Source organism: Hydra viridissima, unplaced genomic scaffold, assembly GCF_058129835.1.
Source record: "Hydra viridissima isolate aposymbiotic clone 2 unplaced genomic scaffold, HvirCarnegie_v1 scaffold_7, whole genome shotgun sequence".
Classification (NCBI taxonomy): domain Eukaryota; kingdom Metazoa; phylum Cnidaria; class Hydrozoa; order Anthoathecata; family Hydridae; genus Hydra; species Hydra viridissima.
Genome location: NW_028324306.1, coordinates 9,679,596 through 9,695,532, shown reverse-complemented (window position 1 = coordinate 9,695,532; position 15,937 = coordinate 9,679,596). Strand labels below are relative to the sequence as shown.

Sequence of the window (15,937 nt, the reverse complement as noted above, 5' to 3'; positions counted from 1 at the left end):
GGAGAGCAACAAGTTCATAATTTTTGTTATAAACTATTCTTAACTAAATTCATATTAATTTAAAAATTTCAAATTTAATGAAAAAATCTTTTATAGTTCAAGAATTATGCCAATCTTAAAATTGTAACCCCCTCAAATTGAGGGGGGTTAAAACTTTAAATGGCCATCATTTTTGAACGCTATAAAATTATTGCACAAAATTTAAAATTTTTTATAAATAATGACCTTAGTTAAGAATAGTAAAAATTTTTTTTTTCTTACTCGTTGCTCCCACGTTTGGGGCAAGGGGGGCAAAAAATTAGGGTTGTTACTGTTCCCAGGCTCCAATTAACCCAATAATATGTAAAACATCCTTATTTGACATAAACATAAACATATAAATGTTTGGATTTTATCTTATGTTTGGAAGTTAGCTTTCTCAGACAAAACAAAAACACAGAATCCACCCTCTGTCTCAACTATCTATAAACTAAGAATATCACTAGAATGAAACAACACTGAGACAAATACAAAGTAATAATTCTTTCAAACATTTTTTATTCATGATTACTTCTTTATTTTACAATAATCCAATATTTAGTACTGTATATAAAATTATTCACATCCTCATACTAGAGTAGGTTACGGCCATTTTACGAAGCTTTTCTCCATGGCATTTGCTCAGCTCCGAAGCTGCAAATCTTTTCATTGTCTTGTTAATGTTTTTGTGCACAGCTTCACAGCTTTGCTCACTGAAAATACCCAAGGGTTTGTTTTTTCTTTCAAGAAACATGACGAGGTGTGACTGTATGATGTGAAATTTCCAACCTAGACAGATCTTGTGTGTCGTGTATTCTATCAGATACTTATGCAAGTTGCACATTTCAGAGACAAATTCCTGAATATCTCTGCTGAACTCAAGAGATAGCTTCATTCCAAAACATCCTTCTGTCACTAAAATGAACAAATTCTAAGGAATTATGTTTATAATTACTTATAAACTATAAGTGAAAAAGTAATTAACTGATTGCATACCGATTTTGAATTTCCTTAAAGTCTCAATACAAGGTATCATCAGAAGTGGAGCTATAGTTATGAGTTCATCCAAGCAAGAAAGTACTTTTTGACAGTTAGGTCCATCAAATCCTCCTCCATTGTAACCGTGCCTAGTTACATTTTTACCAATTAGGAATTTTTTAATTGACTCCTCAGCCATCAAAACATCTGTTATTTGTGTAACAATATGTTCAAACAAATGTAATTCAGGAGGAGGAACTATATCAATAACAAGAGTTTCTCCAGATTCTTCAATTAGGCATGGTCGAACAACATTTTTATAGCTTTTCATATCCTTATTAAGTTCCCCATCCTCAATAAATTTCTGATACCAACTAGTCAAACTTTGAAAAGTCCTCAACTTTCCATTTTTGCAAAGTATTTTTAATGCAAAGTAAATTTTCAAACAGTTCTAATGCAGAGACCTTTTCAGGTGTAAAATAAAGCTAAAAATAACAACAAAGGCATTTTTATATAGTTGAGACAGAGGGTGGATTCTGTGTTTTTGTTTTGTCTGAGAAAGCTAACTTCCAAACATAAGATAAAATCCAAACATTTATATGTTTATGTTTATGTCAAATAAGGATGTTTTACATATTATTGGGTTAATTGGAGCCTGGGAACAGTAACAACCCTAATTTTTTGCCCCCCTTGCCCCAAACGTGGGAGCAACGAGTAAGAAAAAAAAAATTTTTACTATTCTTAACTAAGGTCATTATTTATAAAAAATTTTAAATTTTGTGCAATAATTTTATAGCGTTCAAAAATGATGGCCATTTAAAGTTTTAACCCCCCTCAATTTGAGGGGGTTACAATTTTAAGATTGGCATAATTCTTGAACTATAAAAGATTTTTTCATTAAATTTGAAATTTTTAAATTAATATGAATTTAGTTAAGAATAGTTTATAACAAAAATTATGAACTTGTTGCTCTCCACTTTAGGGCAGGGGGCAAGATTTAAAGGGCTTTTTAGTTCCCAGGCTCCAAATATTTTGATATTTTGACAAAACTTCCTTGTTTTGACACTAGTATAAACATATAAATGTTTGGAGTTTACTCTATGTTTATAATTTGGTATCTAAAACACCAAAAAACGCATGATCCGCTACTGAGTTAAAATTTCTTTTGCAAAGCGATTATTTAAAAAAGTGTATAAATCCAAAAAAGGAACGCTTTTTATTTTGTTTTCAATGGAATATATCTCATACCCACCCAAAGTATTGATATCTTTTGAAACATCTTGAGTACCATTTAGGTCAACCTAAAACCTCTAAATTGAAGCAGTGCAATGTTGTTGAATAATTTTGTTATGGATCCAAATATGAAAAAAAATATTAACGGATTTAGGTTGACAGGAATATTCCCATTCAATGCGAACAATGTTGATTATAAAAAAGTAATTCAACGTGTTAAATTAAATTCTACAATTGATAATAATGAAACGAATCTTTCAAGTCATAATAACGTGGGAAACATATTTGAAAACAACATTGCACCTGAAGTATTGCTCCAGTTTGAAAAAACTAAAAATAAAGAATGGGGAGGAAAAACTGACTTCAGAGAATTATTTAATTTTTGGAAAAAAATTAAATTTAAGGATAGCTCCAAACAAACCATAAATTTAATAGAAGCCAACAATAATGTATAGAATAATGAAATCGATAAAGAATTGTATTTAGATATTAGCAGTACGCAAAATGAAATCGTATCTAGTAATGTTAGCGAATTCGGAAAAAGCGTAATTATTGATGAATCCGGTGAAAGTAAATCAGCAACAGATCCAATAGATTCAAATAAAAAAATAATAAAAGATGTAAATCCATTACACAAATTTCTTTTATGGCCAAAACAACCAATCGCGAAAAAAAAGCTTAAACAAGTTGAACGATTACCAAGCATTGTAACTTCATCCAAATGGTTAGAGATTCAAATAACTAAAGAAAATGCAAAGGAAGAAGAAGATATCAAAAAAATTGAACGTAAAAATAAAGCTGCTGAAAAAAAAAGAATTGAAAGAAAAAGAAAAACAAGAAAAATCTAAAAGAAAACAAGCTTTAACAAAAGAAAATAAAAATAAAAGACAAAAAAAAAACATTTAAAAAAAGAATTTAAATAGAAAAAAAGTTTGAATTCAGAAAAAAGCTTTGGTGGGCAATTTTATAACCAATATCTGCTTTGTTTTGTAATCATAATAAGTTTATATATTTGTTTCTTAATTTAAATATATAAAACTAAAATTAAAATATACGATTTTTTTCATACACAGTAGATGGAGAATTGATTACGGTAGGTGGTGCTTTATCACGGTAGGTGAAGAAGCGTACTAGCTCTTACAAAAAATTAAAAATAACATTAAAAAAATAACTTTACTCCAATTCGAATTATATAATTTAGTTAAAAATTGAGTATAAAATATTAATTCGAATACCCTAAATAAAAATCTGTTATGGTTTTGGAGTTAAGAAGTTTTGAAGTTAAAAGTTTTCTTAAAGTCACAGTAGGGGGGGGGGGGGGTGCCATGACCCTATATATATATATAAAATTTATTCTAACCAGATATGCAATAATAGCCTTACCAGTATATGATATTCTTCATGACCTTCAATAGGTTCAGATATAACATTACGAATTGATGACATAGGTAGCTTTTCAGTGCGTTCTAAAACAATTAATGCTATAAAATCATACATCATAAAAGCTTCCTTCAATACTTTAAACAGTGAATACTGTATAAAGTTTGTTAAATGTGCATTTTAGAACTTTGAAAGTGGCTAGAAGCTATAAATTTTTTATTATTGTTTCTAAGACCATGATGGGATGACAAGAACACTGAGGGCATTTATTTCAAAAGCAGTGTGAAAAGTTATTTGACAACAACAACAAACAAACAAAAAAACACAATAACAAATTATTAAAAATTTCTAGGTTTGTAGGCCAACTTAGAACCAAGAAGTAAAGTAAGTTTAACAGATAACACAAAATGTTTTATTGCTTCCTTTAAATAGAAAGCTCAGTATAATGAAACATTTTGTTATAAACAAGAGAAAGTTTGAGCAATTATTCCAAATAATTGCAACAAGTATTCTTATCCCCATGGGATTAAAGGATAGAATTTTTATTTGCCATGAAATAAGAAAGCTTATAAAAGATAAGAACTTTGGAAAAAAACTAAACAACATTTAACTGGAAGCAGCCTTCAAAGTAGTTATTACTAAAATCTTCTAGAGACCAGAGACTTAAAGCTTGAAATGAGCATTTAACACTTATTTGAGCTCATCTCTTGAGCTTATTCAAGCATTAGAAGCTCACACAAGCTGAAGTCTTATTAAAGTAACTAATTTTATTCACACTCACATTACCTCAATCTTATGTATATTTTCAGCAATTTGGATCTACCAAAAGGTTTAATAGTCTCCGTAAATATTTCAAACATTTAAAAAAAAGTTAATATCAAAAACTAAACACATACAGAAGCAATTGGATAAAAATAATAAAAAAACTAGAGCCTCAAACTTATCAAAATTAAAAAACCTGAGACTCAACTTATGTATTAAGCTTATGTATATTAATAATTAACTTTTAGCATATAACATAAAAGTCTATAAAGTATATTGGGTTAAATAATCTTTGTGACTTATCTAAATATTAAATTTAGTACATTATTTAAGTATTACCTTTTGTTCCTAACCAAAGTTGATCCATTTCCAATTTAAAAGTAAGTCTAACTTTACCACCAGCTTTGTTAATAAATCCAGAAAGAGGAAAGGCTGGAAGCTTCTCCTTTTAAAAAGAAATATATTGATTTTTTTTTCAGGCTAAACTAAAAATATTTTAACATTTAATGCATTAAAAAATTTTACCTTAATGCCTTTTATTCCAGGTGGGACATCATCTGGTTTCCCTTTCTCTAACACTTTTATATGCATCTTAAAATTCAAACATAAAAATTCTATATGCAACTTAAAAGTTCAAAATTTAAACATGATATTGCTAATTACTTTTATTAACAACAAAATTTGAATTTTAGATCTAAAAATAAAGTAGAAAAACAAAAAAATTTTATAATAGAAATAAACATCAATTTTTGTACTGATTAATTAAAATGGTAAAAATGATTATTTACTATCAAGGTTGCAAGTTAGCAGAGGCAGCATTTGTATTTGGGGCTTTTTCTAATTTAATGGAGTAGATTTGTGCAACATAAATATAATAAATATTAATTTTGCTTGCTTTTGATAATGCACCTATTTTAGTTTATCGCACAGGGTGTTTCATAAGTTGTGTACATGCTTTTGATTTTAAATAATTAAACAAATGATAAAGACTTAAAATAATTAAACAAATGATAAAAATTTTATAATTTTATTTAACAGTATTTTTACAAAAAAAAAAAAAAAATATGTGGCTATTAAGCTTGTTTACCATCTAACTCTTAGCAGTATTTCAAATGAACCACTTTGTTTTCACAGGCTCTTTTAAACATTTCTATGTCTATATCTGCACATGCTTGTTCAATCTGTTCACAAAGGTCACCAATAGTCAAGGGTCTGTCCTTGTATATAATATTCTTCAATTAGCTCTAGAAGAAGTCTAGAGGAGAGAAGTTGGGATAATGAGAAGTCCACAAGATATAGATCTTGTCTGTTTATCCATTTTTGAGGGAACTTTCAATCAAGTCAGCTTCTTACATGACAGGAATGATTGGCAAATGTCTTATCTTGTTGAAAGTAGATACCATGTTGTTTAACTTAAGGTCATAAAAAAATCATCAAGTATTTAGATATGAATCACCTGAGACCAAAACATCAAAAAAGTATAGACCAATTAGACCACCTGATATTATTCCACACCATTACTTCATTCTTTGAGTGCACAGGTATTTCTTTGGACTGATTAGAATAGACCCAATAGTAATAATTATAATGGGTTGTAATACTGTTTAACATGAATTAGCTCTCAACAGACCAAATATCTTGTTTATCAAGTTGGAATATTCTTCAAACATTAACAACATAGTCTCACAAAACTCAGTTGAAAACCTACTTCTTGAATACCACAATAATAGCTGCTTGTACTAAAACCCATTTTGATAGTACCCTTTCTAACTGACAAAATGTTGCTTTCTTTGACCATTTTTTTATCATTTTGAACTGCTTCCTCTGTAATAATAGAACAAGATATTTCTTGATCATGAACACTGCCTGTCTCCTTAAACTTGTCTACCAAAATTCAAATCATTTTCTCATGGGGTAGCAGAGTGGTAAAATGATTTTTCTATTGTCTTCTAACTTCTTGAAGCTTCTCAAATTTGGTAAATAAAAAACAATTTAAATACTCTCTTCAATCAAAAGTTGTGAAATCTTTTTTTATACATCTAATAACTAAACTTTGTATATGTATAGACTTTTAACAAATATATTATGATAATTAACAGCAATTTTAAATCAAAAGCACTTATGAAACACTCTGTAGTTGACTGTGTAGCATACACAGTGTTAGGCTCAATTTTCCCCATCTGATTTTATTTATTATTTTTTCAAATAAAAAGTTTTATGAAATATTTTCAAGTACAGAAAAAAAATTTGAAATTAACCACAAATAGAAAACTAATTTAAGATTTAATCATAGAAAAAGTCATAAAAATTGATCTGCAAACATAGGAAATCTGCAAACAGAGGAAATCTGCAAACACAGACAATCTGCAAAGTCAGTAACTTTTCCTTAAACAGTTTAAAACTTATGAGAAAAAAAAAAAAAGGGGGAAAAAAATTTAAACCAAGCCACTTGTGCAGTTTGTTTAGCAAAACAATTAAAATTAAAGTGCATATTTGCATGATTATAAATATAGTTGACCTTTTTTTTTTTTGATTATCAAAGAAATATCTTTTTATTGGCATCAAAGATTTTTTGTTATATTTATTTTATCAAATTAGTTATTAACTAGATGTATTTTATGAGACTTGAATGTTCTTTTTTTTTCAATAATATATTTAAAGCTTAAACTTTAAAAACATTTTTCTTTTCCATTATGGTTTTCTAAAAATATAATAACAACAACAACAGTTATAGTAATAATTAATAATAATACTAATAATAATACTAATAATAATACTAATAGAAATAATAATAATAATAATAATAATAATAATAATAATAATAATAATAATAATAATAATAATAATAATAATAATAATAATAATAATAATAATAATACTAATAATAATAATACTAATAATAATAATAATAATAACAATAATAATAATAATAATAATAATAATAACAATAATAATAACAATAATAATAATAATAATAATAATAATAATAATAACAATAATAATAATAATAATAATAATAATAGCAATAATAACAATAATAATAATAATAAACTTTTAAATTTCAAGAAAAGAGAATGTAGGTTATTTTAATTAAGAATAAAAGAATTCTTAAATTAGGTTGCACTCCCATACAAACAGGTGGCCATAAAAAAAAACCTTTTTGAAAGTTTCAGTGTTGTTTTGAAGTGTATGCTGTAGTTAGCTCCCAGAATAAAGTTTAGTTCAAATTTAATAGGGAAATCCAGCCTTAAAGTTGAAAATTTGCTGCATTTCCAAGATGTGGAAAGATTTTATGAAATCAAATTATCATTTTCTTTTAAAAAGTTAGTTTTCTGAAATAGTAATTTGATGTAAATATGGGATACAACTACCAAAAAAAATTTCAAGTTTGAATCACACAGCAGAGAAATTTAATTATGGACTTTTCCATTAAAAATGTAAAGAAAAAATTTAAGGAAATTAAAAACTCTTTTTTGCATCATTCTATTTAAGTACATATCAAGTTTAAATGAAGTTGTAATAGGAACATTGAAAAGTAAGAAATCAAAAATAGTTCACCACAGCAAAATAGATTTTTTAAAGGAAACAGATTTGCAACTCTTATCAATTAACAATGATGATCTTAACCATCATCTTCTTCTGTTTCCACCTCCTCCTTTTCACTAATTTTTTCTATACTGACACGATTAATAATTTCATAATATCTTTCTATTAGATATTATGAAATTATTAATTGTGTCAGTATAGAAAAAATACTGTGTCTTCCATTATGTTGTTTGTGCCTTGCTCTAGTTTTAGTATTATTAGTTTCTTGATAAATAAACATACTTTTCACAGCTTCTGGTAGTGTAGTTTTTGGTTTATACTTCATTCTTTTAGCTGAAGATAAGGAACTAATAATTGTGCAGAAGTATTCACTGATTTAAAAACTCTAAAGGCTTCCTCATCAGTCTTCATTTGGCTCTGATTTATTTGATGTACTAGCCTTGTTGCATTTGTCTGTCTTTCAATGATCTTACTAATTAATTCACAATACTACTGTTATTGTTAATGAATGCTATTTTCTTTGCTGCTAGTCATACCTTTTTTGAATCTTTTGTTAGATCTACAGAAACATTTGCAATTCTTCAACAAGTAATATTACTTATTTGAGAAAAATCTTTAGTAGGTCATCCCCTTTTATTATTATTTACACTAGAAGTTTGAATAAAATTTTCCATTTCGAGTGCTGAGCCATCAAGCTAATCTTTTTCATGAAGCTCAAATCTACTTACTTGGTTTGGTACTTGGTTCTGCCATACTTTTGCTACTTAGCTCTCCTATTCCATTCCAAATATTTTATATTGCTAATTAGAGTCTCCTCTGTGTTTTCATGCAAACAAATTTTGGTTCTTATATGGTTGATTATAGCTTTAGTATTTTCAGAATTAGTATTATTTCAGTTAAAAAAAAAAAATAATAATTTCTCGTCTTGTTGGATTATATGACTCAACCATTTTGAACTAAGATTTTAGCCAAATTTATATGAAGATGAAATACCTAATTTACTACTTAATTTTCTACCTAATGATCATTTAATCTATTAAAGGTTTATGAAATTGCTTTTTGAGTATAAAAAGACATTTTCAAATCTGCATATCTTTTTTTGGGGCAGCTAATTTTTTTGCAGTTAATTAAGGACATATTGAACTTTAATTTTTTGCAAAATTGAGATGTTTAAACGGGTTTTTTTTCTGGCTCTATCAAAGTTGACTTTTAATTTTTTTGTAACAATATTTTTTTTTAAACAGATTTGTTAAAACTTTTTTTTTTTTTTGCCGTTAAAAAGTAGATTTGATTAGCTTTCCAACAATATGTAATAACCCACTTTTTATTTGATTATATCACCTTAGCAGATAAAGGTGTGCAAAACTTGAAGCTTCGAGTTCGAGTTTATTTAATAATCGAATTTGAATCGAATGTGTTTAGTTAATAGAATATAGCTTGAATTTCAAACCTAAAGTTTGATATTTAAAAAGTCGCTGTAAAATAATATTAAAATGCTTCAAAGTGGAGGATGAGAGAGTAAGGAGCATTATTAGGAATTATTTTGATAGGCATAAAATTAATGATACTATTTTTGGTTTTTGTAAAATTGGAAAATGTAATGTGCGTGTAATTGATTCGCAGAATTTATAAAACAAGAATTTATAAAACAATGTACCCAAATGATACTAAAACAGAAAAACTGACAATTACAAGCATGAGTCACCTGTATATCACATAACACAGTTTCTATTTTTAGAAATGATTTATTCTAAACATATTTGCATGTTAACATTATTCTAAGAATCAATTACACGCACGTTAGTAAAAAATATCTTGTTCTACTTCATCTACAACTGGCTTATTTACTCACTTCAGAAGTTATCATAAGAAGGAATCAGCAGAATGTGATAAAAAGGCAAAAGAAGCAAAAAGAATGAAAAAGGAAGAAAATTAAGCTGGAAAACAACTGCCAATTAGAGTCAAAAATCTGTGGGCTCTGATTACCTGCCGTACGATTTCGTTGAAGGAAAAGGTTTTCAGGTACTTATGAATTTAATGTACACTTTCACTAGTTTGTTTAATAACTTTGAACTCGAACTCGATCGAATTTTTTGTTATCTTGATTGAACTCGATCGAAAATAAAAAATCTTGCACAGCTCTATTAGCAGACTGCATCAAAAAACCACATTTAATGAGGCACAATCTATTTTTTTTTATCTAAATGTGTAACTTTAAATACCAATATTCTCAGAACTACAAATTGCAGGAGACTAGTATTTTTGGATTTTCTTATCTATAGTGTAAGCTTTTAATCTGACTCGCTTCATCCAATTTGAAGTTAATGTAGTTTTGGTTTTTGGCCATCTTGTGTTCCAGTGGGTTGTAATAATGATAAAATTTATAATTTATTTTTTAGTGGTTATGATTTTTAAAATCATTTAAGACAAATACTGAGTAGCTTACTGTGTATTTAAAAATTTTGTTTCATAGATTGTAAGTTACACTTTGCATTTTACAAACTAAATCTACATTATGAAAGAAAAAAACATTTTGTCATTAATATTAATGAGAACTAAGTGTCAAGTCAAACATTTTGAATAAATAGATTTTTTTATGATTCTATTAAGTAAAGCAGGCTTTTTTTAATGGTTATATTGTATAACCATTTTTCACAGTCTGCATTGTGGTACAAGGAAACTAGTTTAAGATAAACATTTGTACACAGAGAGAACTTTCTATCATACTTACATTCACAGAGATTTTCATAAAAAGACTTGTTTATTGTTTCTTGCTTTGGAGAAAACTTAGTCTCCTAAAAACTCATCTACAAGATGGTTTGATGTAAATTCAAATGATGACAATATATTTAAAATTGATCTCCAAACATCCCTATCCACTTGCTGACAAAGTAAAATCCATATACCCTAAATAATTTGTGAACTAAAGGGGGATATTTGAATTGAAATCTTTTGTTTAAGACCTGAAACCTAATATCATGGTCACGGAAAATGCCATATTTGTTAACATGAAAATGCAGATTTTGTTTTTCACACTTAATACTGAAAATTAATTATGTGTTCCAACTAAATAATAAAAAACTAAAAAAAATTTCAAAGGTTTTTATTTTGTTTTACATCAATCTTTTAATGGCCATCCTATAGAAAGCAAAATTAAGAAAGTTGAACATATTTGCTGCAATAGACATTTGAAATTTGAACATTTACTTTATTGGCAGATTGAAAAAAATAAAACTGACTTTTGTTTGTCTTGATAATAAAAAAATGAAAGTGTTTATGTGATAAAAAACAGGGAAAAAAAAAAGTGACTCCTGAAACGGGATCATAACTACTTCAAACTATCACCTAATAAATTAATTAAAATTAAACTTTAATTGCCTTTTGCAGATCTTTACTGAAAGTGTATATTTTCTACTCAACGATTTTAATTGTCTTTTTTTTACCCAGTAATACTCAAGTCTTAAAAGCCATTTAACAGACAAATATGAAGACCATTAGAAACCCTTAAAATTGATAATTAGTTGCTTCCATAATGTTTATAAAAATATCTCAAGTTGAAATACTTTTAAAGTTTTGGAAACAGTTAGAAGACTAAAACTTTTATTCAACTTCAATTTTAGTTTGTAGAATAACTGCATTGTATTTTGTAAAATATTTAAAATAAATAAAGTATACCTTTTGTTTACATAATGGTTCTTTGTTGGAAGCAACTAAAAAAAAAAATTATGGAGATCAAAAATTAAAAAAAGTTCAATAAGATCCTAAACAATGTATCATTTTAAAGGAAAGCAGGCTGTCACTGGTTAATGTTTAGAGGTTGCTTTTAGAAGTTTTTGAATTAAAGGAATGTGATTTTAAAAAGATTATATTTCAACATTTTTACTGTGCCAAAAATGAAATGCTATTTTACAATTTTTAATTTTGTTTTAAATGACAGTCTGCTTTAATTCAAAAGGTATTTTTTTGACAATTTTATACTTCTAGAAAAAATTAACAAAACAAGTGCAATAGTTTTATCAGACATTTTGTTAATACAATTCAGATTTGCTGAAGGATTTGTATTTCACTTAACTAGAAGGAAATGTAGCAATCAAATAAAAATGAGTCATTATAGAGAATTTTAACACTAAGAAGTGTGAACTTGTAAAAATTTTTATTGTATAATTTTTTTTATTTATGTTAAACAGCCAACTAAATTATACTTAAATTCTATTTTATATATGTTGTTAGTTAATAATAAAAACAATAGTTTGTATGTATTTTATTTATTTTTAGAAAAAATGTCAAATAAAATAAATGCTTAAATTAAAAAAAAAAAAAAGACTCAAAGTGAGTCAACTACGTGTTTGATTGGTCCTATTTTGGATATCATATTAGGAAGTAAACTTCCTTTAATAAAACAAACTTCATCAAAATTTTCAAAAACTCATTTTCATTTTTTGTTTTGCCAATGAAAAGTGGAATTTCTGTAGCAAGAGAAGTGATGGTTTTTTGGGCTAAAAAATAATTTTGACAAAAACTGAGCAACATGTAGGAACTAAAATTGATAAATGCATAGACAAATATCAGAATAAAAAAGATCACACAAGCAAAACTAAGAAAAAAAAATGAATCTGAGTTTTTGAAGTAGTTAGACAGTTTGTTTGATATTGGGAATCCCATGCATATGATGACGATAGAAGAAGATAAACAACTTTTACTAGCACAGAGAGTTGGAAGACATGGTTAACAATAACACCTGAACTTATAACAGTGTTAGACAGAACCAAGATGTCTGTTAGAAAAGCTGCTTTTACCATTGCAGCTACAGCTACAAGTTAGGGGCATGATATTAATGATTTAACACTATCAGTTAGCATGCTTAGTAAAAGCTAGAAAAGAAAATTGAAAAAACTTAGCAGAAAAAGATATGGAAGAATTCAATCTAAACATGTTCTTTGTTGTACACTACAAATGTCACCAATGTTGTTCATGAAAAAGTTGATCACTGGGCCATATTAGTGACAAGTTAATTGGTGTTCCAAAAATATCTAAAGGAACTGGAGCATCTTTGGGTTAGGCTACTAAGCAAGTCTTGTGGAATGGGAAATAAACAAACAAGTTATTTGAACATGTTTTGATACAACCTCTAGCAACAGTAGCATTTATACAGGAGTTTGTGTACTAATAGAAAAGTTATTTCAAAAGAACTGTTACATTTGGTCTGCCATCATCACATACATGAAAACATAGTCCCTAATGTTTTTAAATGCTGCTTTGAACTAACCAGTGTTTTAAAAAACAATGGAACTTCATCAACAAAGAAAAATTTAAATGCCTTAGAGATGAAGATTTGAAATACAATCTTTTGAAACATTTGAAAGATGAAACAGTAATATTTGGAACTAAGTGTTTGCAAACAGGCTTTTTTTAATTAAAACCAAAAAAAAAATTCTGAGCAATATGAATATAAATAATTTGAACTCAGATTTTAATATAATATTAATATAATATTACTAGAAAATAAAAGTACATACTATCAGCTTGTTGAACCTGATTGATTTGATGAGGAGATATAGTCTTAACAGTTTCAATATCATGAGCAGTTGATCCAACAACCATAAACTTTGTATTGTTTATAACATTTATATCTTTCAAAGTAGATGTATCATGTTTTACTAAACCTTAATTAAATAAAGCAGAAAGACTAGATCCTTTGAAAATTGTTTGTTAAAAATAATTCAAAGGTAAAATGATTTAAAGCAGAGATACATTACAAGCAGAAATAGATTAATAACATGAATTTACTTTCCTATATAGCAGAGAAAACAGATAACCAATAATTATAAAAATCAACTTTACATCTAAAGTGGTTCTTTAATTACTATTACATTGAACTATATCTTTTAAATTATTGCACATTCAAAATTTGTTTATAATTTAAAATGCTATGCAGCAGAAACTACATAAAACCAACAAACTAATAACTACTTATTATTGTCAGCTTCCAAAAAAAATCTTAAAATGTTCTTTTAAGTATTTTGCTATATTTAAGAGTTTGAATTCAGTATATCATTAAAAAATCAATGATTTTTAGTGATTGTTACTGTAGTGATTACTAAAATAATGTAATTTCTTGTTAAAGCAAAAACATTTTAATTCCATGAACAGAAATACCTTTAAACATAAGCTTCTGGTTGTCTACAGGTATCCCTAAAAATCATAAAAAAATATTATAAACTTAACAAAGATTAACTGTGATTTTATGTTACAAATTAATGAACTTTAAAAACTGTGACTTTTTTGATAAGTAATTCAAAAGATGGCAGATCACTTTTTTGTAACATGATTTACTACTTACATATATGTATACATTTGTTTTACTATACCTGTTTTCTCTTTGATTTTTTCACGCAACTCTAAAACTGTATTTAGTAAACCAAGCGTATTTATTTCATAAGTTTGTTTATTCCAAACAAATTTAAGATTGACTGGGTCACCTTTTATATCAAAAACTTTTTTTTCAGAAGTTACAGATTGACATTCTTTGCCTGTATTATTAGAACATATCCCATTATCTTCACTTGAGTGTGCATTTATTTCCATTATTAAAAGCTATAAAAAATTTAAAAATGCTCAGCTACATTCTGTATTCTTAAAGATAACTGTTTTATTTTGAAATTAGGTGAATCTGTTTTTACATAATCAAAGTCTTAACATCACTACTAAAAAATATTTTATCTATTGCTACTATAGTTATTAATGTTTCATTTTTATCATTATTATTATCACTACCACTACCACTACCACTACCACTACCACTACCACTACTACTACCACTACCACTACCACTACCACTACCACTACCACTACTACTACTACTACTACTACTACTACTACTACTACTACTACTACTACTACTACTACTACTACTACTACTACTACTACTACTACTACTACTACTACTACTACTACTATTATCATTATTACTATCATTATTATTATCATTATTATTTATTATTATTATTATTATTATTATTATTATTATTATTATTATTATTATTATTATTATTATTATTATTATTATTATTATTATTATTATTATTATTATTATTATTATTAATCATCAATAATATTATTATTAATATCAACATCATCATTATTATCATCTGTATCGTCATTTTAACTGTTGTTTTTAAAATTTTAAAGTTTCAGGTACATGAATTTGTGCTAAAAAGGCATGTCTTTATTTTATTATAATGACTTAACAACTTTTGAAATAAATGAAAAATTATTAGTATAATAACTTTAAAACACATAAAATTATCAATTTAATTATCAAAACATTAATTTTAGGTTTATATCAGGTATTTTTATCTCACAAAAAAAGACAAAACGTATTTGGTAATTTTATCTAATTACGAAATAGGAGACTTTCCTTATCTAGATTCATAGCAAATTTTTTTTAAGCTTGGATCATCGAGTGTTTTTATTTACCAACATACTGCCTTGATTGAACATCCGTTACTTTAATTTAATTGTGATTGTTTCGCACCCGGAGAAAAAAAGTGGCACATCACAAAATTCCTTTTTTAAGTTAGGGGAGAGCGGAGTTGGTTGTCACGCGGGGTTGGCTGTCACAAAGTTTATTTCAGGAAATGTAGATAAGATTTAGAACTTTAAAATCATACAATCAAAATGATATATAAAAAAAAAACATTTTCACTGTAATTTTCAGCTTTTTTTAGCGTGTAGAAAACAAATTATTTGTTTTTATAGGTTTTTGATATGAAAAAGTCAAATTTTGCAAATTAGAAAATTTCCTTTACCAAACGAAAGTTATTTAATTGTGCTTTGAATGTAAATTTTTAAAGTTTTTTATTCATTTGAGTAACTTAATCCACAAAGAATTCTCATGAAATTCACACGCTTTAAGGTAAATTTACAGGTGTCTTGCAACTTACCTAGAAGGGGTTGCTAGTCACAAAATATATGGGGAGGGTTGTCACAATTGCCTTGACTCCATGTGCTGCAAACTAAA

The 15,937-nt window shown here is 26.8% G+C and overlaps 2 protein-coding genes and 1 long non-coding RNA gene across 4 annotated transcripts in view; all 3 read right to left on the bottom strand.

Annotated features, from left to right (window-relative positions):
* The window catches only part of LOC149886058 (uncharacterized), a 4,971-nt gene extending 1,603 nt beyond the window's left edge, over nucleotides 1–3,368 (bottom strand). The window contains exons 1-2 of the long non-coding RNA XR_016454150.1: nucleotides 3,299–3,368; nucleotides 2,863–2,970 (exon numbers count right to left, since the gene is read on the bottom strand). This is a non-coding gene — a long non-coding RNA (uncharacterized LOC149886058). The remainder of the gene's footprint in view (nucleotides 1–2,862; nucleotides 2,971–3,298) is intronic.
* LOC145184156 (ubiquitin domain-containing protein UBFD1-like) overlaps nucleotides 1–14,514 on the bottom strand; it is an 18,537-nt gene extending 4,023 nt beyond the window's left edge. Inside the window, exons 1-7 of one of the 2 annotated variants that reach the window (XM_090093146.1) lie at nucleotides 14,286–14,514; nucleotides 14,074–14,109; nucleotides 13,434–13,580; nucleotides 11,593–11,627; nucleotides 4,897–4,962; nucleotides 4,711–4,816; nucleotides 3,613–3,695 (exon numbers count right to left, since the gene is read on the bottom strand). In XM_090093146.1, the coding sequence (XP_089949272.1) occupies nucleotides 3,613–3,695; nucleotides 4,711–4,816; nucleotides 4,897–4,962; nucleotides 11,593–11,627; nucleotides 13,434–13,580; nucleotides 14,074–14,109; nucleotides 14,286–14,502 (690 nt within the window). In that variant the 5' untranslated portion in view covers nucleotides 14,503–14,514. The remainder of the gene's footprint in view (nucleotides 1–3,612; nucleotides 3,696–4,710; nucleotides 4,817–4,896; nucleotides 4,963–11,592; nucleotides 11,628–13,433; nucleotides 13,581–14,073; nucleotides 14,110–14,285) is intronic. The other variant, XM_090093147.1, reaches the window with a different exon arrangement.
* On the bottom strand, nucleotides 518–1,425 carry LOC145183727 (uncharacterized). The gene is made up of 2 exons (XM_080059176.2): nucleotides 1,015–1,425; nucleotides 518–933 (listed from the first exon to the last, which is right to left on the bottom strand). Exons 1-2 carry the CDS (start codon nucleotides 1,325–1,327, stop codon nucleotides 599–601), a joined length of 648 nt encoding a protein of 215 aa, XP_079915302.2. The 5' UTR covers nucleotides 1,328–1,425; the 3' UTR covers nucleotides 518–598.
* Nucleotides 14,515–15,937: the final 1,423 nt, after the last annotated feature.